This window comes from Tachysurus vachellii, chromosome 4 (genome assembly GCF_030014155.1).
Source record: "Tachysurus vachellii isolate PV-2020 chromosome 4, HZAU_Pvac_v1, whole genome shotgun sequence".
Lineage (NCBI taxonomy): Eukaryota > Metazoa > Chordata > Actinopteri > Siluriformes > Bagridae > Tachysurus > Tachysurus vachellii.
The window spans coordinates 18,807,077-18,829,501 of NC_083463.1; the positions used below are offsets into that span (position 1 = coordinate 18,807,077).

The 22,425-nt window shown below is 38.1% G+C and overlaps 2 protein-coding genes across 11 annotated transcripts in view; one reads left to right on the forward strand and one right to left on the reverse strand.

Moving 5' to 3' along the window:
• LOC132844592 (kinesin heavy chain-like) overlaps positions 1–22,425 on the forward strand; it is a 44,635-nt gene that overhangs the window by 15,862 nt on the left and 6,348 nt on the right. Inside the window, exons 16-30 of one of the 10 annotated variants that reach the window (XM_060868182.1) lie at positions 27–215; positions 301–418; positions 826–893; positions 1,044–1,138; positions 1,234–1,335; positions 14,559–14,787; positions 14,883–14,987; positions 15,106–15,322; positions 15,928–16,078; positions 16,179–16,249; positions 16,380–16,407; positions 16,596–19,081; positions 19,559–19,721; positions 20,377–20,473; positions 20,762–20,813. In XM_060868182.1, coding sequence (XP_060724165.1) covers positions 27–215; positions 301–418; positions 826–893; positions 1,044–1,138; positions 1,234–1,335; positions 14,559–14,787; positions 14,883–14,987; positions 15,106–15,322; positions 15,928–16,078; positions 16,179–16,249; positions 16,380–16,407; positions 16,596–16,695 — 1,473 coding nt within the window. In that variant the 3' untranslated portion in view covers positions 16,696–19,081; positions 19,559–19,721; positions 20,377–20,473; positions 20,762–20,813. Of the gene's footprint in view, positions 1–26; positions 216–300; positions 419–825; positions 894–1,043; positions 1,139–1,233; positions 1,336–14,558; positions 14,788–14,882; positions 14,988–15,105; positions 15,323–15,927; positions 16,079–16,178; positions 16,250–16,379; positions 16,408–16,595; positions 19,082–19,558; positions 19,722–20,376; positions 20,474–20,563; positions 20,616–20,761; positions 20,916–21,020; positions 21,068–21,192; positions 21,345–21,444; positions 21,496–21,761; positions 21,870–21,982; positions 22,266–22,425 lie in introns of those variants that run through there. The other 9 variants (XM_060868184.1, XM_060868185.1, XM_060868181.1 and 6 more) reach the window with 9 other exon arrangements.
• LOC132844594 (mucin-5AC-like) lies at positions 2,342–6,709 on the reverse strand. The gene is made up of 6 exons (XM_060868191.1): positions 6,446–6,709; positions 6,189–6,308; positions 5,949–6,064; positions 5,292–5,442; positions 5,012–5,130; positions 2,342–4,943 (listed from the first exon to the last, which is right to left on the reverse strand). The coding sequence occupies exons 1-6, from the start codon at positions 6,636–6,638 to the stop codon at positions 2,877–2,879; spliced, it is 2,766 nt and encodes a 921-aa protein (XP_060724174.1). The 5' UTR covers positions 6,639–6,709; the 3' UTR covers positions 2,342–2,876.

The window sequence follows — 22,425 nt, forward strand, 5'->3', positions numbered from 1 at the left end:
CTGACTATTTTATTTGGTCTCCATAGCCACATGATCTCTCTGGTGTGTTAGAGGGGGAGTATGCCGTGGTGTGCGTTTACATTAGTAAGGTGAAATCAGAGCTGAAATCCCTAGTAAACCGCTGTAGGCAACTAGAGAACTTGCAGACAGACAGCCAACGCAAAATGGAAGAGACTGGTAGAGAATTGTCATCTTGCCAACTGCTCATATCACAGGTGAGAAGACATAAATGCACACACACACTAACAATGTTAAAAAACTGCCTGTACCATTCACTGTGTTTTTGGCATACATGTGCAGCATGAGGCAAAGATTCGCTCACTGACTGAGTACATGCAGAATATGGAGCTGAAAAAGAGGCAGCTGGAGGAGAACTGTGACTGTCTTGTGACTGAGATTGCAAGATTACAGAATGCAGGCAAGGCTGTGTAAACACTACCTAAATAAAACACACACGATCATGCCAAGGAAATTGATGCATTTCAGTGATACTAAGTGCAATAACACAAACATGCTGATATGATTAAAATGGTTGTTCAAGTAATCAATTTAATTAATTTACAAAATTATACAAACAGTGCTTAGAAAGCATATAATGGTTTACCTTGTGGTCTAACAGCTAGAATTAGAAGAATCAGGTTATCTGCTGTGACAACCCATAAAGGGAGCAGCAGAAGGAAAAATGTACTTAAAGCATAAAATACTCATGAAATACACTGCCAGTATTTATACTGAAAGGTAGAAAAGACCTGTACATAGCTACCCAGGGACAGGCAATATATATTTGTTTGAAAGTGTGTTCAATAACAGCTTCTTTATTTATAGAGAGCCTTCAAGAAAACCAGCAAGACAATGAGGAATCTGGGGAACCTAAGGTCAACACAAAATATCTGGTTAGACATGTATATATTACTTTACTACTATTGATGTGTAGTAGTAGTGCTAAACTGTTATGTAGTCATGCAAATGCCACATAAATGTTCATATTCTGCTTGCTGGAATATTGTTAATTTTAAAGGTAATAATGTTTTTATGGTAAACAGCATAGAGGCAATCATCTTGAATCACAGCACAAACAACTTGTACGCCTACGTGATGACATCAACAACAAGCAGAAGATAGTTGACGAACTCACAGAGTCAGTGATAGCAGTGTTATGCTCTCTTTTTTTAATATTTAACCCTTCATCTCTGGAAAACTTTTACCAATGCTTTTTTCTCTCCTTCGTTCTAGTGAAAATCAGAGGCTGGTTGTGGAATTACAACAATTGCATGCTGAGTTTGCAGCCCTGAAAAGTCGGGAGTGTGAGAAGAGTGCCCGGCTGGAAGAGCTCAAGTGAGTTTTTACATATACTGTAAATATATACAATATTAGATTTACATAGATGACGCACAAGTAAACAGAATTCAAAAAGAATCAATCAGTTAGAAATGACTGGTGATTCCGTCACTGCAGTAACAGAATATGGATGTTGACTGACCATAGCATATTCGTCCTGGCTAATGATTAGAAAGCTGTTCCAATGTTTTTGCTTGTCTCATTAACTTTGAAAGAAAAAGCCAGACTGTCAAGAGAACAATTTATAGCAGTTAGAACAGAACTCATCTTGATTTGAAAGCCAAATAAAAACACTGTGTATGAATACTCAAATATAATTGGCTGGAAGGTGTGCATTATTTTTGTAAAACTGCACAGCTCCAACCTGCAAACTGCATTTGCTGCATTACAGCATGCCAAAATATCACAATACATGTATATAAATATTTAAAACAGAGTTCATATGGACTGTTATGCCATTTGAAACTTATTGTAATGGAGGTCATTTGATCCTGATTTGATTTGAGGTTTTTAAACACACCTACATGACAGTAGTACCTACCAGAACAGCAACTATAGGTTAATTTTGATCAATTCCTTCCAAGAAGTTATTTACTACAGTGACAGCTTATCAAAAGGGACTTGTACAGCATAAGTTCCAAAGAATAGTTTGTATTAATCAAATTAATGTTGGTGACTTCTTTTAAGAGACATTAATAAAATTAAAATTTATGGCATCTCTACCAGCATTTGTTTACCACAAGAGATGCAAATTTCTTAAACAGCTAAAATGGTCAGTCAATGAAAACACTTACAGTAGTCCAGTTTGCTTAATTTATTGATAAGTGAACAACCATGATGGGCCATTTAAGGTGGACAGTATGACTAGCAGTTTAAAAATGTATAGGCTACACATACAATAATGCCACAAACAGCCAACATTATATATAGTGCAAACGATATTAACAAACCGTGGCTGGTGTATTAATAAATCATTTTTTAATAAAGGTGTATGCCTTTATTTCAGATCACTGGTAAAGCTAAATTATTACTTAAGACTGATCTCTGATTAACCTTAAGACCTGACTTGTTTATTATTTTGAGTGCTTTATAGCAGCAGATGTTGAGCAGATTTAGGCCTTTTCAAAGCTTATTGTAGTTCTAATAGTACATCTAAGGTGCAGTTTTTAGGGCACCACAATTATAAAGAATTATATTTATACTGCATTTGCTGAAAAAACACAAGGCTAGCCAAGAGGATGAGAAGATTTATATAAGTAATGCATGTGGCTATTAAAGAATAGGACACAGACTGTTAAAGATTACTGGTCACGATAGTGGGTGTTGTGGCAGTTGCTGCAGTTTCAGTCGTTGGATCAGAAGGATAGCCATTAGACATGAGATAGCCAAAGGATAGCCATTAGACATGGGTTTTTGGATGGTATGGCATGAAGCCAGATGGATGATGCATCCAATTTAATGGATCTGCAGGCTGTTTAGGTAGTTGGGCCATGATAGTTGTTGCAGTTGTTTATAGTTGTTTATTTGTAGGAACAGGTTTATTTGGTAGCAGTAGTGGAAGATTTTACAGGAAAAACTATGTGATAATGTGAGGGCTTATGGTAGCAATGCATGGGGCCAAATGAAAAATACATCTGATTGAAAGGATTCCCAGACTTGTAAGGGTCATAGGCAACACTGGACAGCATTGAGTCAGATGTTATTGACAGTTTAGTGGTTGCAGAAGTTTTACTGGGTGTAGTAGTAGGCACTTTTGCAGGAAAAGCCCAAGGATATCCATAAATCATGGGTTTTTGATGGTATGGCAGGCTGCCATGGGGATGATGCATCTGATTAAAGGAATATGCAGACTGCTGTGGGTTAATAGCAACAGTTGTGGATGCTATGACATTTGTTGCAGTTTTAGTGGTTGGAGCAATAATTGTTGGGGCAGTAGTGGGTGGTTTTTCAGGAAAATCCCAAGGATAGCCATAAGGCTTTAGTTTGTGATTATGCACCACGGGGCCAAATGGAGAATACTGCTGATCAAAAGGACAGGGTGGTTGTTGGTGGTTACTAGCAACAGTAGTGGATGTTGTGGCAGTTGTTTGAGAAGTAGTTGCAGTTGGAGCAGTAGTAGGTGCTTTTGCAAGATAGGCCCAAGGATAGCCATAATGCTTGGGTTTGTGATGGTGCACCACAGGGCCAAATGGATAATAATGTGGATTAAAAGGATATGGAGGTTGTTGGGGGTTACTAGCAACAGTAGTGGAAGTTGTGGCAGTTGTTAGGGAAGTAGTTGCAGTTGGAGCAGTAGTAGGTGCTTTTGCAAGATAGGCCCAAGGATAGCCATAATGCTTGGGTTTGTGATGGTGCACCACAGGGCCAAATGGATAATAATGTGGATTAAAAGGATATGGAGGTTGTTGGGGGTTACTAGCAACAGTAGTGGAAGTTGTGGCAGTTGTTAGGGAAGTAGTTGCAGTTGGAGCAGTAGTAGGTGCTTTTGCAAGATAGGCCCAATGATAGCCATAATGCTTGGGTTTGTGATGGTGCACCACGGGGCCAAATGGATAATAATGTGGATTAAAAGGATATGGAGGTTGTTGGGGGTTACTAGCAACAGTTTTGGATGTTGTAGCAGTTGTTTGGGAAGTAGTTTTAGTTGGGGCTGTAGGTGCTTTTGCAGGAAAAGCCCAAGGATAGTCATAAGGCTTTAGTTTGAGATTGTGCACCATGGGGCCAAATGGAGAATACTGCTGATCAAAAGGACAGGGAGGTTGTTGGTGGTTACTAGCAACAGTAGTGGATGTTGTGGCAGTTGTTTGAGAAGTAGTTGCAGTTGGAGCAGTAGTAGGTGCTTTTGCAAGATAGGCCCAAGGATAGCCATAATGCTTGGGTTTGTGATGGTGCACCACGGGGCCAAATGGATAATAATGTGGATTAAAAGGATATGGAGGTTGTTGGGGGTTACTAGCAACAGTAGTGGAAGTTGTGGCAGTTGTTTGGGAAGTAGTTGTAGTTGGGGCAGTAGTGGGTGCTTTTGCAGGAAAAGCCCAAGGATAGCCATAAGGCTTTAGTTTGTGATTGTGCACCATGGGGCCAAATGGAGAATACTGCTGATCAAAAGGACAGGGAGGTTGTTGGTGGTTACTAGCAACAGTAGTGGATGTTGTGGCAGTTGTTTGGGAAGTAGGTGGAGCAGTAGTAGGTGCTTTTGCAGGAAAAGCCCAAGGATAACCATAAGGCTTGGGTTTGTGATGGTACAGCATGGGGTCAAATGAATAATGCATCTGAGGGAAAGGATACATCATATCAGTAGCTGGGGCATTTGTGGTAGTGACTGATGGGGCAGTACTCATTCCGGCAGGGCTTTCCCAAGAATATCCATTATACATGTAACCAAAAATATAGGACATAGGCTGCTCTGAATGTCTGGCAGGGCCTGTTGTAACTGTAGAAATATTTGTGGTCCTTGTAGTATCCTTATGAATGGTTACATTAGGCTTATGACTCTGGTAAGACATGATTCTAACATGACCATAGGGATGAGCATCATGGGAATCAGGGCAGGAAAGGATAAGTTCCTCGTTACCATACAGCATGGACAGAAACCTTTCATCACCCTGGGGAAAATATAGATATTTAGGATGGAAACAAACAATTAGGCAAATTTAAAGCTGCCAAGAACTACCTTAATTTGCCAGCAGCTGCTTTGGTATGGAGCAGTGACCACAACTCCATCAGTCTCAGACTCTGCAGTGATACCACATGTGCTGCTTGCTGATATAAAAGAGTCCCATTTGCCATTCACTAGAACAAAGAATGAATCATGTTGTTGTAAACTGATAGAAAAGTAGCATGGACTTGAACCAAACACTGCAACTATATTTTGGTACAAAAGAAATCTCCTGACATGACCATCCAGGACCAAACTTAAAAACTTGCTTTGAGTAAACAAGAGAAAAGCTCACCCTTTAGTTTGAGAGCATTTGCAGAATTGCAGTTTAACTTGGTCACCATATGAGATGTAAGGCATGAGACATTAGGTTTATATATAGCCAAAGGACAAGACATTTTCATAGGCAGTCCCCACAGAAGCAGTGGCAGAACATGTTCTTCTCCCTGGAAACAAAACAGAAAAAATGCTTAAAACAGGTTTGCCCAACACCAGTCCTAGAGGTCTGTGCAAAATAGTGATTTATCTGCTGAAAAGGCACTTGATTCAGTGTTTTACAATGTTTAGTAGGTGTGTGAGGGAAACCACCAAAATATTCTGAGCTTCATACCTTCTGGACTGACAAGGAATCCAGTTTGATTTTTTTTTATTTTATTGTAAGACTAGGCACAAGTGTAACCAAAGCACTTTTTGATATGACCAGCAGGACTGGAAGTATAGGGACAAATACACCAACTGCATGATATAGTCAAACAAGACTGTGCATAATTTAGCAAAATATCCTGTACAGAGGATAAGTTACTAGCTGCAAAATGAATCCATTCCATACATTGTTTTAGAGCAATTTCCAAAGAACTACAAAGCCAAGAACTACATGTTGCATCATCATGGCAGCATCACTTATCATTACAGCAACACAAGTAATCGATCATTGCAGAAGCACAGCACAAACCTGTTGGGTAACATGACAGCCTTTATAATGTACAGTAAAGACAGCATCTGTGGGACCTTGAGTCAGGGAAAGTCCACAGTTGGAAGGTATCTGAGTCAGTGGGACTGGACCATCACCTGAGAAAAATCTTGTTAATTTTTGGATACCAGTGTGTATACTACTATTATTTTGTCTATTATTATTATACAGTAGAGACAATTTAATCATCTAGATGCTAGACATCCAGGTCAGTATAATCACCTCCATCAATCATGAAGTTGGGCATGATACCTCCTTGAACACGCAGGGTCATAGCATCACCACCACAATACACAGTGGGATTTAATCGCCTCAGCTTTGACTCCACCAACTTATGCCATGCTACCATGTAGAACATACACACACACACACACACACACACACACACACACACACACACAAAAAAAAAAACATTTGTAAAAAAACCTTTACAAAAAGGAGAAATAGATGACACAATTGGCAAGACATTATACGATTACCTGTTGAAGCAGGTTGATCAGACTGATATCCTCCATAGTCCTCAAACCCATCTTGTGGATTTGTGCCATTACTTTCATTGTTTTTAATTAAGGTCAGCTTTGTACCACTCCCAATATCTAAACTCCCAACTATCTCTAAGCAAAATGAACCCAGAGTTGCACACATTATAATAAGAAAATTGGCTTGCCACATTGTGTTAAATTAGTTTGGACAGCACAGACCAACAGTTCTTTGGTGGAATAGAATGTGAAAACCTCCATGCTGCCTGTATTTAATTTTTTTTTTTTTTTTTAATTTATGTTTATTGGCTTCCCTATGAACTCAGTCAATCACAGTGCCCTCCAGGTGTGGCAAATTAGTGTGCTTGTGCGTTTAATGGGATAGACCACAAGCGACCGTGGAAAAATGGGTTAATAGAAAGTCAGAAGTATTTAGAAGAATTGAAGCTAAAAGAATCAGTAGAAATAGCAGAAATTATTTTAAGAGTCTTAACTTTACAGTTTGTAAAATGGACAAGACCAGAGAACTAAACTTACTTACAAATTACAACTTGTTTTTGGTAAGTCTGCAAGCACAAAATTTGAAAAGCCAAAAATCAATTAGTCATAATAGATTTGATATTGACATACCAAATAAAGTAGATATAAAAAAACAACAACAATTATAATAATAATATGGAATGTAATGAGGAAATGACAGTTTGGAAAGTAAGGTAAATAAAATGCAAAAAGGTCAGGAAAGGTAAAAGGGAGGAACATGAATGAAGTCACTGACACAAGTTTACAGGTTGGTTACTAAAATTCACTGCTTAAAATGATATGGAAGCATAATACAGGGAGGTATGAGTGATGCCAGGCATTTAAGAAACAGGCACATTGTGTTATTAGACCAATGCTAAGTAACTTGAAGAATAATAGTATCAAATATTAAACTTCATGATGACTGATAAAGGACTAGCATGGCAACGTCCTGATGGATGTATCCGGACTCCAGTCCAGAGGGTGGCAGTAATATTCTGCCCCATTCCAAATAAGTTGGTTAGGCTATCTTTCCCCACTCTATGTATTTTCTTAATTTGCTTTTAAGAAAATGCTTTGATTGCCAAGTAGTACCCATAACTATTCTTTCACATATTTTTTTCTAAATCAACAAAGATTAATAATAATAATAATAATAATAATAATAATAATAATAATAATAATAATATTATTATTAATAGTAATGATAGTGTAGAAGATGAATGAATGAATAGTAATGATAGTAGTTGTTGGTCATGTTTTATAGTGGTACAAGTACCACTGTGGTTACTGTGTTTATTCTAATGGTAATTGTAATACTTCTAACAATAAAGTGGTACAGATTTAGAAATTACTTCCCTGTAATACACTCTGCTACAAAAATGCTCCTCTATACTGATCTCAAGTCAAGTCAAGAAGCATTTATTGTCATTTCAACCATATATAGCTGACACAATACATAGTGGAATTAGACAACATTTCTCTAAGACCAGGGTGCTAAATAAAACAACAAAGGAGCTAAGGACTTAAAGTAATAACTAATTTTAACCAATTCAAACAGTTTAACCAATTTCCCTATGGGGAAATAAAGTATTCTGATAAGCTGTCCTAGCCACATAAAGTGCATCTGTTCAACATAGTGCAAACAGTGTATAATATACTGTATACTGTGCAAAAATATAGGAATCCAAACAAGAGGGTAGGCAAGATAGCCAAAACAGCATGTAAACAGTTTGATATGGGAGGTGCTATGGTGGTGGATGTATATTGAATGAGTGTGAATTTGGTGCAGATCACTTCACTTCATACAGTTGAGTGTGTGCTCGGTACAGTTCAGTTGTTGAGGAGTCTGATGGCTTGCGGAAAGAAACTGTTACACAGTCTGGTCGTGAGGGCCTGAATGCTTCAGTACCCTTTTTCAGATGGCATGAGGGTGAAGAGAGTGTGTGAGAGGTGTGTGGGGTCCTCCACAATGCTTTTGGCTTTGCAGATGCAGCGTGTGTTTTAAATGTCCGTGATAGAGGGTAGAGAGACTCCAATGAACATCTCAGCTGTCCTCACTATCCACTGCAGGGCCTTGCAGTCCGAGACGGTGCAATTCCCAAACCAGACAGTGTTGCAGCTGCTCAGGACGCTCTCTATTGTCTCTCTATAAAATGTGGTCAAGATGGGGGGAGGGAGATGGGCTTTCCTCAGCCTTCATTGGAAGTAGAGACGCTGCTGGGCTTTCTTGGTGATGTAGCTGGTGTTGAGTGACCAGGTGAAGTTCTCTGCCAGATGAACAACAAAGAATTTGGTGCTCTTGACGATCTCTACAGAGGAGCCGTAGATGTTTAGTGGAGAATGGTGCTCTGTGTTCTCCTGAAGTCAACAACCATTTCTTTAGTTTTATCAATTCGATTCAGTTCAATTCATGTTTATTTGTATAGCACTTTATACAATTGACTCAAAGCAGCTTTACAGAACATAAACATAGAACAAAAGGTTATAAAGAATAATATAAAGACTAATAGAAAACAAAATTCAAGATTAATATTAGATATATAAATGTGCCCTGCGATGGGTTGGCACTCCGTCCAGGGTGTATCCTGCCTTGATGCCCGATGACGCCTGAGATAGGCACAGGCTCCCCGTGACCCGAGGTAGTTCGGATAAGCGGTAGAAGATGAATGAATGAATGAATGAATATATAAAAATGTTTTTGTATTTATCCCCAATGAGCAAGTATAAGGTGACCCAGGCAGCAGTGGCAAGGAAAAACTTCCTTGAATGGAAGGAAGAAACTTTGAGAGGAACCAGACTCAAACGGAGTTGGCCTTATCTCAGTGGAGGTCCAAAATCTTCATTGCACGGAAGTACAATTTCTGGATGCCTCGGGATGGGTAGAAAGAGAGAAGCAGTAGAGAGGGATTAACGTAGCTGCTGTTTATAATATTAGCAAGCAAGCACTAGATGATAATGTGCATTTGGTCAGATGTAATAGAGCACAAGATTATGGGATGTATTATGTGTACGCCTGACTAAAGAGATGAGTTTTTAATCTACATTTAAACTGGGAAAGTGTGTCTGAGCCCCGAACACAATCAGGAAGACTATTCCAATGTTTGGGCGCTAAATTTTTTGGTCTCAGAGAGCGTGAAAGATTGTAACGCGTTAGAAGACTAGTTAGATACATGGGAGCTAAACCATTAATAGCCTTGTACGTAAGTAGCAGCAGTTTGTAATCGATTCTAAACTTAACAGGTAGCCAGTGTATAGATGACAAAATTGGGGTTATGTGATCATACTTTCTTGTCCTGGTGAGAACTCTGGCAGCTGCATTTTAGACTAACTGAAGCCTATTTATTAAAGGTGCAGGACAACCACCTAGTAATGCATTATAATAGTCCAGTCTGGAGGTCATGAAAGCATGAACTAGCTTCTCAGCATCAGATACAGATAGGATGTTTCTCAGCTTGGCAAAATTTCTAAGTTGGAAGAAGGCTGTTTTTGTAGTATGGGCGATATGATTTTCAAAAAACAAGTTGCTGTCTAATATAACACCCAGGTATTTCACTGTTGAGCTACTAGTAACCGTACATCACTCTAAATGGAAGTTTAAGTGTGAGAGCTTCTGTGTACTGGACCAATAAGTAGTATTTCTGATTTCTTAGAATTTAACAACAGAAAATTACAGGTCATCTAAACTTTTATCTCTTTAACACACTCAGTTAAATTGGACAATTTAGCTATTTCATCTGGTTTTGATGAGATATATAACTGTGTATCGTCAGCATAACAGTGGAAATTAATCCCATGCCTTCTAATGTTCCCTAAGGGAAGCATGTATATCAAGAAAAACAGAGGTCCTAGAACTGATCCTTGAGGGACCCCATAATTAACTGGGAATAAACTAGAGAATTCGCCATTTAATTCTACCAAATGGTATCGATCAGACAGGTAGGAGCTAAACCAACTTAAAGCCTGTCCATGAATAACTGTGTAGTTTTGTATGCGATTTAGGAGAAGGCTTCACATGGTGGTGCTGGAGATGCTATTCCTGATCTTGACTGATTGAGGTCTTTCACTCAGGAATTCCAGGATCCAGTTGCAGAGGGAGGTGTTCAGGCCACCACCATGTTTCCTTGTCTTCTTTTCTCCTTCCAGATGACACACCTAGCACCCTTCTACCTGTCTCCCTGATCACTTCTGATATAGTTTCCCAGTCATCTGGAAGCTCTTCCTGACCACCCAAAGCCTGTCTTGGCTTCTGTCTGAATTCCTCACAAAATGTAGTCTACTTTAGCAAATCCACCACCATCAGTCCTTCTAGGTTCCTTTCCTTAACCCCAAACCTGCCCATAACCTCCTCATCACCTCTGTTCCTCTCACCAACATGCCCGTTGAAGTCTGCTCCAATCACTACGCTCTCTCCCATCTGGGAATACTCTCCATCACCTTATCTAACTCACTCCAGAATCTCTCCTTCTCTTCTAACTCACAGCCTACTTGTGGAGCATAACCAATGACAACATTCAACATCACCCCTTCAATTTCTTTCTTTAAACTGATTACCCTGTCTGACACTCTTTTCACCTCTGAAGCTTTCCTCACAAATCCTTCAGGATCACTCTTACCCAATTTCACTTCCTATCCACACCATAGTAACAGTTTGTATCCCCCTCTTGTATTTACTCCTGTACACACAGTTTATCTACCCTTTTTCTCTCCATCATGTCTGGCAGCTCTCTACCTTTTCCTGCAATTGTACCAACAATGTCCCTATTTTCAGACCTACAGGGAGTGCAGAATTATTAGGGAAGTTGTATTTTTGAGGATTAATTTTATTATTGAACAACAACCATGTTCTCAATGAACCCAAAAAACTCATTAATAGCAAAGCTGAATATTTTTGGAAGTAGTTTTTAGTTTGTTTGTAGTATTAGCTATTTTAGGAGGATATCTGTGTGTGCAGGTGACTATTACTGTGCATAATTATTAGGCAACTTAACAAAAAACAAATATATACCCATTTCAATTATTTATTTTCACCAGTGAAACCAATATTACATCTCAACATTCACAAATATACATTTCTGACATTCAAAAACAAAACAAAAACAAATCAGTGACCAATATAGCCACCTTTCTTTGCAAGGACACTCAAAAGCCTGCCATCCATGGATTTTGTCAGTGTTTTGATCTGTTCACCGTCAACATTGCGTGCAGCAGCAACCACAGCCTCCCAGACACTCTTCAGAGAGGTGTACTGTTTTCCCTCCTTGTAAATCTCACATTTGATGATGGACCACAGGTTCTCTATGGGGTTCAGATCAGGTGAACAAGGAGGCCATGTCATTAGTTTTTCTTCTTTTAGACCCTTTCTTGCCAGCCACGCTGTGGAGTACTTGGACGCGTGTGATGGAGCATTGTCCTGCATGAAAATCATGTTTTTCTTGAAGGATGCAGACTTCTTCCTGTACCACTGCTTGAAGAAGGTGTCTTCCAGAAACTGGCAGTAGGACTGGGAGTTGAGCTTGACCCCATCCTCAACCCGAAAAGGCCCCACAAGCTCATCTTTGATGATACCAGCCCAAACCAGTACTCCACCTCCACCTTGCTGGCGTCTCAGTCGGACTGGAGCTCTCTGCCCTTTACCGATCCAGCCACGAGCCCATCCATCTGGCCCATCAAGACTCACTCTCATTTCATCAGTCCATAAAACCTTAGAAAAATCAGTCTTCAGATATTTCTTGGCCCAGTCTTGACGTTTCAGCTTGTGTGTCTTGTTCAGTGGTGGTCGTTTTTCAGCCTTTCTTACCTTGGCCATGTCTCTGAGTATTGCACACCTTGTGCTTTTGGGCACTCCAGTGATGTTGCAGCTCTGAAATATGGCAAAACTGGTGGCAAGTGGCATCTTGGCAGCTGCACGCTTGACTTTTCTCAGTTCATGGGCAGTTATTTTGCGCCTTGGTTTTTCCACACGCTTCTTGCGACCCTGTTGACTATTTTGAATGAAACACTTGATTGTTCGATGATCACGCTTCAGAAGCTTGGCAATTTTAAGAGTGCTGCATCCCTCTGCAAGATATCTCACTATTTTTGACTTTTCGGAGCCTGTCAAGTCCTTCTTTTGACCCATTTTGCCAAAGGAAAGGAAGTTGCCTAATAATTATGCACACCTGATATAGGGTGTAGATGTCATTAGACCACACCCCTTCTCATTACAGAGATGCACATCACCTAATATTTTTTAATTGTGTTTATCATTCTTTGCCAGACGTGGGCGTTTTGGACTGGCAAATTGGTTAGGCTTTAACACGTGTCTAAATACATCAGCTGGGCACCCTGTGTCAGCATAGGCATTACTTCTGTCAGTGCATACTATATCTGAAACACTGACTCATTTAGTCAATGCAAAGGCTAATAATGAACATAGTGTTCATCAATCTGTCCTTCTTTGTCCCATGAGTTTCCTAACTGACTATCCTCTCCTGCATGTATAAACATAAAAACTACCTGCTCCTATAACTTTCTTTTTGAGTCCAGAATGACCAAGTCACACCTTCAGTACAGTGAACATCAAACTTAATATTAACTAGCTGGCTACATTTGTAGTACACTTGTATTTGTATTGAATTTTACATGCATTGCAAATAGCAATGTGCATACTACAGTATATATTTGTGGGGGATTTAGAAGTTTTGTTGTTTTGTTTTGTCTTGGCTTTGCTATAAATGTACCCTAGAGTTTCACTGAGTTAAGTCAAGGGACTGTGATGGCCAAAAGCTTCAGCTTGCATCGCTTGAAGTAGTTCATGGTGAATTTTGGAGTATGTTTTTATTCATTGTTCTGCTGTAGAACCCAATTCCCTTTCAGCTTCAGTTTTTTCTGACTGAATGTGTCAGTTGGTTTTTCAGAATATGCAGATGTTTACAACAATCTATTCTTCCTTCAACCCACACAATGATTCCTGTGTCCCTGGCTGCCATACATCCCCAATGGTAATAGATCCACCCCAGTGTTTTAAAGTTTGACAAGGTGTTCATTTAATTAAATGATGCTCTTTTTTAATCCAAACAAATTTTTGGTGACTGTGGCCAAAGAGTTCAACTTTGACCTCATCACTTCATGGCACACGTTCCAAACTGCCTTTGGCTTATCTGGATGTTGGATTTTGTGATAACCTCATGCAATCATGTTTGTGCAGCAATGCTGCCCAGTGGAACAGTGTATCATCACTCCTGTATCAGTTAAGGCTTCCTGCAGATCCATACTGTCATATGGGGGTTTTGATTTGCCTTAATGGCCAGCACACAGTGCTTATATTAGAAAGTTCCCTTGGTCTCCTAGAGCTTACATTGACTTACTTCAATGACATTTGAGACAAGTGGGAATTGAGATCTGGAAGTGCTTTAAAATAATTTATAGTGTCCTTCAGCTTTGTAGGCATCAGTAAAATAAATTTTCAGAGGTTTGAAGCATCAGAGAAGTTATTATGCTTTGATCACTCTCTTTAATGACAATTCCTGACCTGAATATTGAATCCTAATGAGTCAGTTAAGGCCTAATAAGTTACATATGTTCAGGGATTTTTCAGTGGGACTTGTACCCAAACATTTTCCTTCTATTTTTAAATATTATAAAAAGTACAATAACTTTATTAATGGACTATTTTATTATTTTGTTTTTTAGGGCTGCTTGAAGTGTTGCATGTAACTTGTAGCATATTCATTTTCCTATATATATGCCATAGTATCTGCTTTTATCACAATTACTCAAATTCCCTTTGCTCGGAAATGAAAAAACTAATACAAGGAAATGAAAGTAAAAAAAACCCAAAAAACATGATGGACTACACGGTACACACGATTCACACATTTTGCCATAGTACTGCAGATGAGGAAAGTGTAATGATTTGCCGGTATTAATTAATATTGTTGTCCAGTAAAAAAAACTGTCTATAATTTTAATAACACAGCCATGGGCGTACTGCATAGAAATCTGAAGTGTCATGTAATATATAGTTGATATATAGTTTATGTAGATATAGTTGCAGCTAATGGCAGTGAAATCTAATCTGATAGAACATGCTGATTGTAATTTTTGTGAGCAGATATCTCAATGAGCGCCATGAGCAGGCTAAGCAGGACATGAAAAGGCTGGAAGAAACTGTTGTAAGTATTTCACTCTTAGCATATACTGTAAACTTGAAAAATAAATCATGCAATGATCGTAACCATGACTCTTACCCTGCCAACCCCATTACCAAGGCTTGTGAACTCCAGAGCTTGCACAATCTGAGGAAGCTTTTTGTTCAAGACCTCACAACTCGAGTTAAACGAGTGAGTACAATAAAATGTCAAATGCCTCATGTTGATTGCACCGTGAAAACACTGTGAAAATTCAAGACATCTATCTGTCTGGCATTTTTTTGCAGAGCTCTGAAATGGAACTTGATGACAGTGGAGGGTTTTCCACCCAGAAGCAAAAGATTTCCTTTCTTGAGAACAACTTGGAACAGCTTACAAAAGTACACAAACAGGTCAGTGTGTCCAAATGAGTGGTATTAAACAGACAATTAGTTGCATTCTAAAATATTTCTTATTTCAGTTATACTCTACATTGATAGGAATTTTCCTCTCTTGCTCGCTGTCTCTCAGCTGGTACGTGATAATGCAGATCTGCGCTGTGAACTTCCTAAACTGGAGAAGCGTCTTCGCTCTACAGCTGAGCGAGTTCGCGCATTGGAGGGTGCATTGAAAGAAGCCAAAGAGGGAGCCATGAAGGACCGGCACCGTTACCAGCAAGAAGTTGAACGCATTAGAGAGGTCATGCAAACCAAGAACTTCTTCCAACGCCCTAACACTGCATTGATTGGTCAGTTGACATCAATTAAACACCAACAATCTATATCTCAAGATGACCGTACATGTTGACTGATTATTTATAGCAATAACATTTTATAGCAACTCTGTAATTTCATTCAAAAATATAAAAGTAACAATGTATATGTATAGCGTATAATAGTAATCTTTTAATAAGAAGCCAGGCATAATTATTTTATAATTATTATTTTATATTGGAATTGGAACATAAATATATGGCTGAAATCACACTGAGCAATCACACCCATTCGTGCTTGCTAAACATGTCATTCGAGATTTGCTGCTGTATTGGCATCTAAACTTCTTGGAAGTCTTTCTACTAGAATTTGCAATTTGGTTGTGGGAATATCTGCCCGTTCTCCAAGAACATTAATGAGATCAAATACTAATGTAGACAAGGAGTTCTGGCATGCAGTTAGCATTTTAGTTCATAACAAAAACGTTTATTAGATGGGACATTAGAGGGACGTTGCACCTGTTTGTTCTAGTAAATGGGAAGTCTTAACCTATATAATAATATAGGTTTAAATGTATATTTTTCACTGTAAGTGTATGGATCATCATATTGTTAACATTGTACATATTTTCTTTTCTCAGCCAAGCCTGTTCGGCCAGGGAACTACCCTGCATACTCACAAATCAATCACATGTTCATGCGCACCAGTGATCCAAGAATTGCATTTAGCAATGTATTGTTTCAGAGAGCCAGTCAACCCAACATAAAGACTAAATCAAACTATACAGACAAGTGAGTTATGCTAATACTTTACATATTGTTGTATTTACACACATACCTAGTATTTTTTATCGATTTTTTTAAGTGGTGTGTGCATTTGCACTTTATACAGAGTTCCTGAGGACAGGCAGCGCACAGCAAATGAATCGCTAGACTGCACTCACAAGCTCAACACTGTCAATGGTAAACTACTGTATGTTTTAAATTGTAGATTCGGTGTCAAATTGATTGACACTAATTTGTTTACAGCTTTTGTATTTAATAGATTAATTTGTAGCAGCCTAAGATTTACAGAGTTGGTATTTATTTACAGGGAATACCACAGACATCAATGACAACAGGTAGGTCTTAAAATGACCTTAAATACCTTAACTGTTTTACTGTTTTACAAAAAAATATGCTAATATCAAGCTTTCTGTTTTTGTGCCTTACCAAACTTCCCTGCCATTGAATTGTTCTGTGTGGCTCTAATAATTATGAGAGAAAATCCTGTGATGGCTTCTGATTCCTGTCATAATGTGTCTCTCAGTGACTGTTCAGTGTGTAGCAGTGATCCGCACTGCAGCATTTCTCCTGACCAGATCAAACAGCAACAAGAAGTTATCCAACAAGAGCAAGCAACCAGCTAAAATCATCTAGAAGATGTACTGAGGTACACAAAACACACCAGAAGCACAGATATTACAGATGTATTTGAAATAACACTCTTAGTAGCATTCAGTAACACTGAATCTTGTTCTGACATTTAGATGTGTTATAATGTATTCCTATGAGACCATTAAGAATGTGAATGCTTGTCTCTGCCATAGATAACATGTTGTAAGTCCCTTTCTGTATATGTGCATGTTGCCTGCAAAAGGTCCTTCACAGAAAAGTCCACTGCATTTCTATATTTTGTATACGTAATGTATAGCTTTTAAAGTTAACCAGCAGATGGCGCTGTCTTGTGTTTTGCAGCTCAGAATTTGATCTATGTACTGTAAAATACACACAAATACTGTACGAGTATCTTGTGACGATAATAAATCGAAGGCATTATGCTGTGAGATGGCAATGTAATCAAACGTCAGTTGTGTATTATGTACGATGACGTTACGTATATTGAGATAAAAAGTCATAAACATAGGCACCATAAATAATGTGGATCAGGCTGTAGTTGCTTAACTATCAGCAGATTTACATACAGATTTACTGATTGAACAGACATTACCCAGTATGGGCCTTATGTACATTTTTGTGTGCTTATAGTTGTAGCTCTCTCCTAATCGGCCAGTTAGGATGAGAAAAGTAGGAAGGTCAGAAATACTAACTACATTCTGATAATAAAGATGGAATTAAATGCTAAGCACAGAAATAATACACATATGTTTGTTAGGTTACTCTAAACTCTGGAAAGTCTATTCCTTATCTTTTATCTAAACCCATTTTGAATCGGAAAGAGGGAATTTGAGTGCTTTTTCACCTAAACCTGTATTTTGACTAAGATTAATTGAGGTGTTAGGCTTTACAGGATTTTTGGTGCTGGTAATATTGTCTAGGCCTAGGGTGTGCATGCATATAAATTACACATATTTTGCTAACTTAATAATATACGTACATAATACGCACTAGTCGGGCAAAACTGCCTAATGTAATGCAGTGCAGATTTGTAAACAAACATAAATCATATGAATTTAGGCCATCGGTTTGCGGTTATTATTTTTGGCTTGGCTTTTTATGTTTTCTTCTTTGACTAAAATGCATAGCATGCATCTGTAGCAGATAAGATGGCACTACTCAGGAAAATGTGTCAATAAAAAAATACATCTCTATGTGCTATGCTTTCAACTGTTATTTATGTTTGGGGATGGAAACTATACTGGATTCTGATTCACTTCTGTTGAATTAGGATAAACAAATGTATAATTCTTAACAAAGGATTCATGTGAAACAAAACTCCAAACCTATTGACAATCCATAAACGGTGGCAGATTACATTAACGGCATTTAACAGATGCCCCTATCCAGAGTGACAAATTTTTCTCCTTTATACAACTGAGGGTTAAGGGCCTTGCTCACTGGCCCAGAAACAACAGCTTGGTGGTCTTGGGATTTGAATTCACAACCTTCCAAGTAGTAGTGCAACAATTTAACCCAAACACAGAACCATGCTGAACAAAATGCAGACTCACAGGATGGTGAAATGCAGTGGTATAAAAACCCTTGTGTACAGACTTTCCATCTCTTTGATTTTTATTTTACTTCTTTAAATTTGTAACTATTATTATAATTGTTGGTTAGTTTCTTATTATTAGTTTCTATTTTATTGTATTAATTAATTTCCTATTCTTGAAATGTGCTGTAGCTAATGTGTATTTGACAGTTCTGCTCTTTTACACGATGATTTACCAAAACTGTAATGCATTTATTTTAATAAGGCATACAATACACAGACACTGGGCTATTAAAGGTGCCATAAAGAGACAGGAACTGGATCTAAAGTTCAAACTTATTCAAAACCAAGTGCCACCAAAGTTCAACAAACATTCAGTATGATTATCTTCCAAAGGGGGAACTGCTCAAAAAGTCATAATATTCTTAACAGAGAACGCCATGAAGCCGAGGCATTGTACCGTTTACTGAAGATTCAGATAATTGTAGATAATGCAATCAAGCACTTGATTTCATAAGGCCTTGATTTATTTTAAATGTTGGATAAGAGAGAGAATAGGAAGCACAAAAAATGAGAAAAGACAAGGCTCTTTCAGATGTGAGTATAATGTACGTAGCAGAGGTTATTTAAAATGAGGTTAGATTCCCAATCCGATCAATAATAGGGAACATGTTGCACCCGCTGAGAGAGAAGAGACAACAGCTGAGCCATCGTGTGGACTTGGGACATGGGACAAAGTTGAGGGTAGGGAAACAAAAGGACAAACTTCTCAAAGAAAGACACACACAAACACACCAGAAAATCCTGGTGCTCTGAGGGAAATATGTGGAAAGTTTGACCAGGAGAAGAGGATCATGTAAAAGGTGAGTTTGAGTCTCTTTCTAAGCTGCTTAGATTTAAAAACAAAAATTAAAAGATATAGCTATAATTTATAGATCTTGTAAAATTGTAATTTTATGATTGTCCTCATTTGATCAGAAATAATGTATAAAAACCTGGTTTTGAGCAACCATCATAAAGTTAATATATTTTCATTTTTTGCCATAAAATGCTGTGTGTGTATATATATATATATATAATTTTTTTTTATTAATATCCTTATTAATATTAACATAAATTCAATAAACCATTTTCTGGATGTGTAGATAGTTTGTTGTAAGAGAACCACACTATGGAAATTCTTGTACTACACATTTGAAAATCTTGAATGTACCCAAATTCACTATATAGCCAAAAGTGTGTGGACACTTGAACATCATACCCTTTGAATATCCCATTGCTAATTTACTCACCCATTGCTGTTATAATAACCTCCACATATCTGTGTGGATTTCCACTAGATTTTGGAGCATCTCTCAGCCACTTGAACATTAGTGAAATCAGGGACTGATGTTAACGCAATAAAGTGTTCAGGTGCCTTGAGATCTTCCATGCCACACTCGGAAAATGTCTTCATGGTCCTCGCTTTGTCACATGGACATTGTCATGCTGGAACATGTTTAGGTTTGTTATATTACATGAAAAGTAACTGTAATGCTGTATAATTATATTGTTTGAGTAAGAAACACATGGATGTGCTGGTCAGGTGTCCAACATTTTTTGCCATGTAGTGTTTGTATCATTTGGTGAAATAAATGAATGTTCAGTAGTGTGATACTCCGTTCGTTTATATTATTATAATTCCTTGCAATTACATGTTTTAATCTGATTATAATAAAAAAAAAAAATAAATAAAAATGTCATGCCATAAATATTTACATGGTACTGGATATATGTGGGGTGGTACAGTGCAGCAGGTGATTCACAGCTCTAGGGTCCCTGGTTTGATCCTAAGCTCTTGTTTTTCATGTGTTCCACCAAATTATCTTGTTTCCTTTCTCTGTCCAAAAAAAAAGTCAGGTAGCTGGATTGGTTATGCTAAACTCCATGTAGAAGTGAATGACAGGCATCCCATCCAGGATGAACTCACTGACTCATGCCCAGTGTTGATAGTATATGTTCTGGATTATGGATTCTAAGTAGTCCTCTTAAGATGAATTAATAATGAGTGAATTAATTGAACAAATGAATGTAATTTTGCTGAAAAAAAATGTAAAGCAATATTTGTATGACTCTGTTGGTTATAACCTTATTATTTCAAATGTTTATATTTATTTAGCATCAAACACTATTTCTGCAACAAATCCATCAATATCATTTTAATTGAAATAGTGAAGAATATTCGTCAGACGTTCCCACACAGACAGCAGGATCAGGTAATGTTGACACTGTCCTTTCTGTTAATCTATATGTCAATGTACACAAGCAGTACTCTTGAGTACATACTAATAGTAAACATTGTTTAGGTGATAACCTTTCAGTGACTAGGGGCAATGACATCGAATAACATCACAGGTACCCTGAGTTTAACGTGATTATCCAGGCCCCTTTGACACACACACACTTTGACATACTTCACAAGAAAACTTTCTGTTATATGCTTTTCTCTTTGTTTTCTCATTAAAAACATACCAGTAATGAATTTTTTTTCCTTTGCAACCCAGATGCACCTCAAGCCTAGCTAATTCCAGCTAAAACATTCTACAATTGGAATAATCATGGCAAGCAGCAAGACGAGCAGTAAAGTGGTTAATCGCACCAGTGGCCTGGCATCACATAGTAATCTTGCTCCCACAGAGAATGGGCCTGACAGACAGAGTTGGTATCAATTCCAAAAATCTTTGTCTTTTTTAAATACATAAATGTATTATTTTTATGATGTAGTGCTTTGGTCAGTGTGAATAAATGTGTGTATCTTTGCAGACAAGTATAATTCAGAAGATATACTACAATGGTCAAAGCATGTAGAGGTAAGAGAAGTTTATTGGTTAAAGACTGTAAGCTATGATAAGGCCTTACAGGTCATGTTGCCCTATATCTGCTTTAAAACAATGTGATCAGAACACATGCTGATATATTACACTTCCTTAAATAGCAGATAAAAGCAGAGGTCATTGAACAAGTAAAAGCTCAGATGAGTGAGGTGTTGGACAAAGTACTTACAGACTCACTGCAGTCGTTCTCCCAAAGTGCACGTTCCAGTGCAGTTGAGAATACACAGCAACAGACTGATGAAAAACCTAGGAGGTAAAATAATAAAATGTCATCACGCATCCACATTTTTTTTCAGCTCTTTACAGTAGTATCAACTATGTAGTAAAAATTAAAATAATGTTTATGATTTCAGGCATAGAATGCAGGATGGAAAAGTTTTTGTGGCCAGACAGTCCATACTTGAGTAAGTGTGAATAGAAATGAATACTGTGTGTCTGAAATAACCTAGCCACTGAAGTGTTAACTCTCAATGCCGGTTCCAAGCCCAAATAAAATGGAAGGGCTGTATCAGGAAAGGTATCCAATGTAAAATCTCTAAAAAATCAAATATGTCGACCAGATGATCTGCTGTGGCGACCCCGAACAGGGAGCAGGAGAAAAAACAAGAACAGCTGTAGGCCTAAGATGCAGAGAATATTTATTAAAAAATGTAATTTACTTTTTATCTAGTGAGCTGTTTGAGATCAGTCACATCCAGACCATTTATCACATGTTTGTCGCTGCGCTCTTCCTCTTCATCATCAGCACATTGGCAGTGGACTACATTGACCAGGGCAGGTGTGTTGGCCATGCCTGTCCTATACCGCATTGTTACAAAAATTGAGTTGTAACAGGAGCCTTAGCAATTATACAACATTGTTTGAATCTGACACATTATTTTCTTATTTCAGGTTGGTTCTAGATTTTGACTTGTTCTTCTATGCCTTTGGTCAGCTGGGTGTTGTCATATGGGCATGGTTTATCATGTTCGGTTACACCCTACTTGGACCGTACCATATTCTGAGGCAGTGGAGGGAACTGCACAGTAACTACCAGTGGAAAATGCCAATATCAATAGCAACATCTATTGTGCTGTTGGCAGCTGAAATGAGTGTGCTGGGGTACTTTCCAGTGTATGTTGTCCTGCACTACCAGTTGCCCACAGCATCACGGTTCATCGTCATACTAGAACAGGTACTGTGAGAATACAATAGAAATCATTGTCATATATAAGACTAGGATATTTCAGGCCAGATGATGTTTGCCCAACCTCATTTGTTAAATGGTTAGCCAGCAACCATGACTTAAAACATTGTACTGATTCATGCTCCATGAGCTCATTATCTGTCAATGT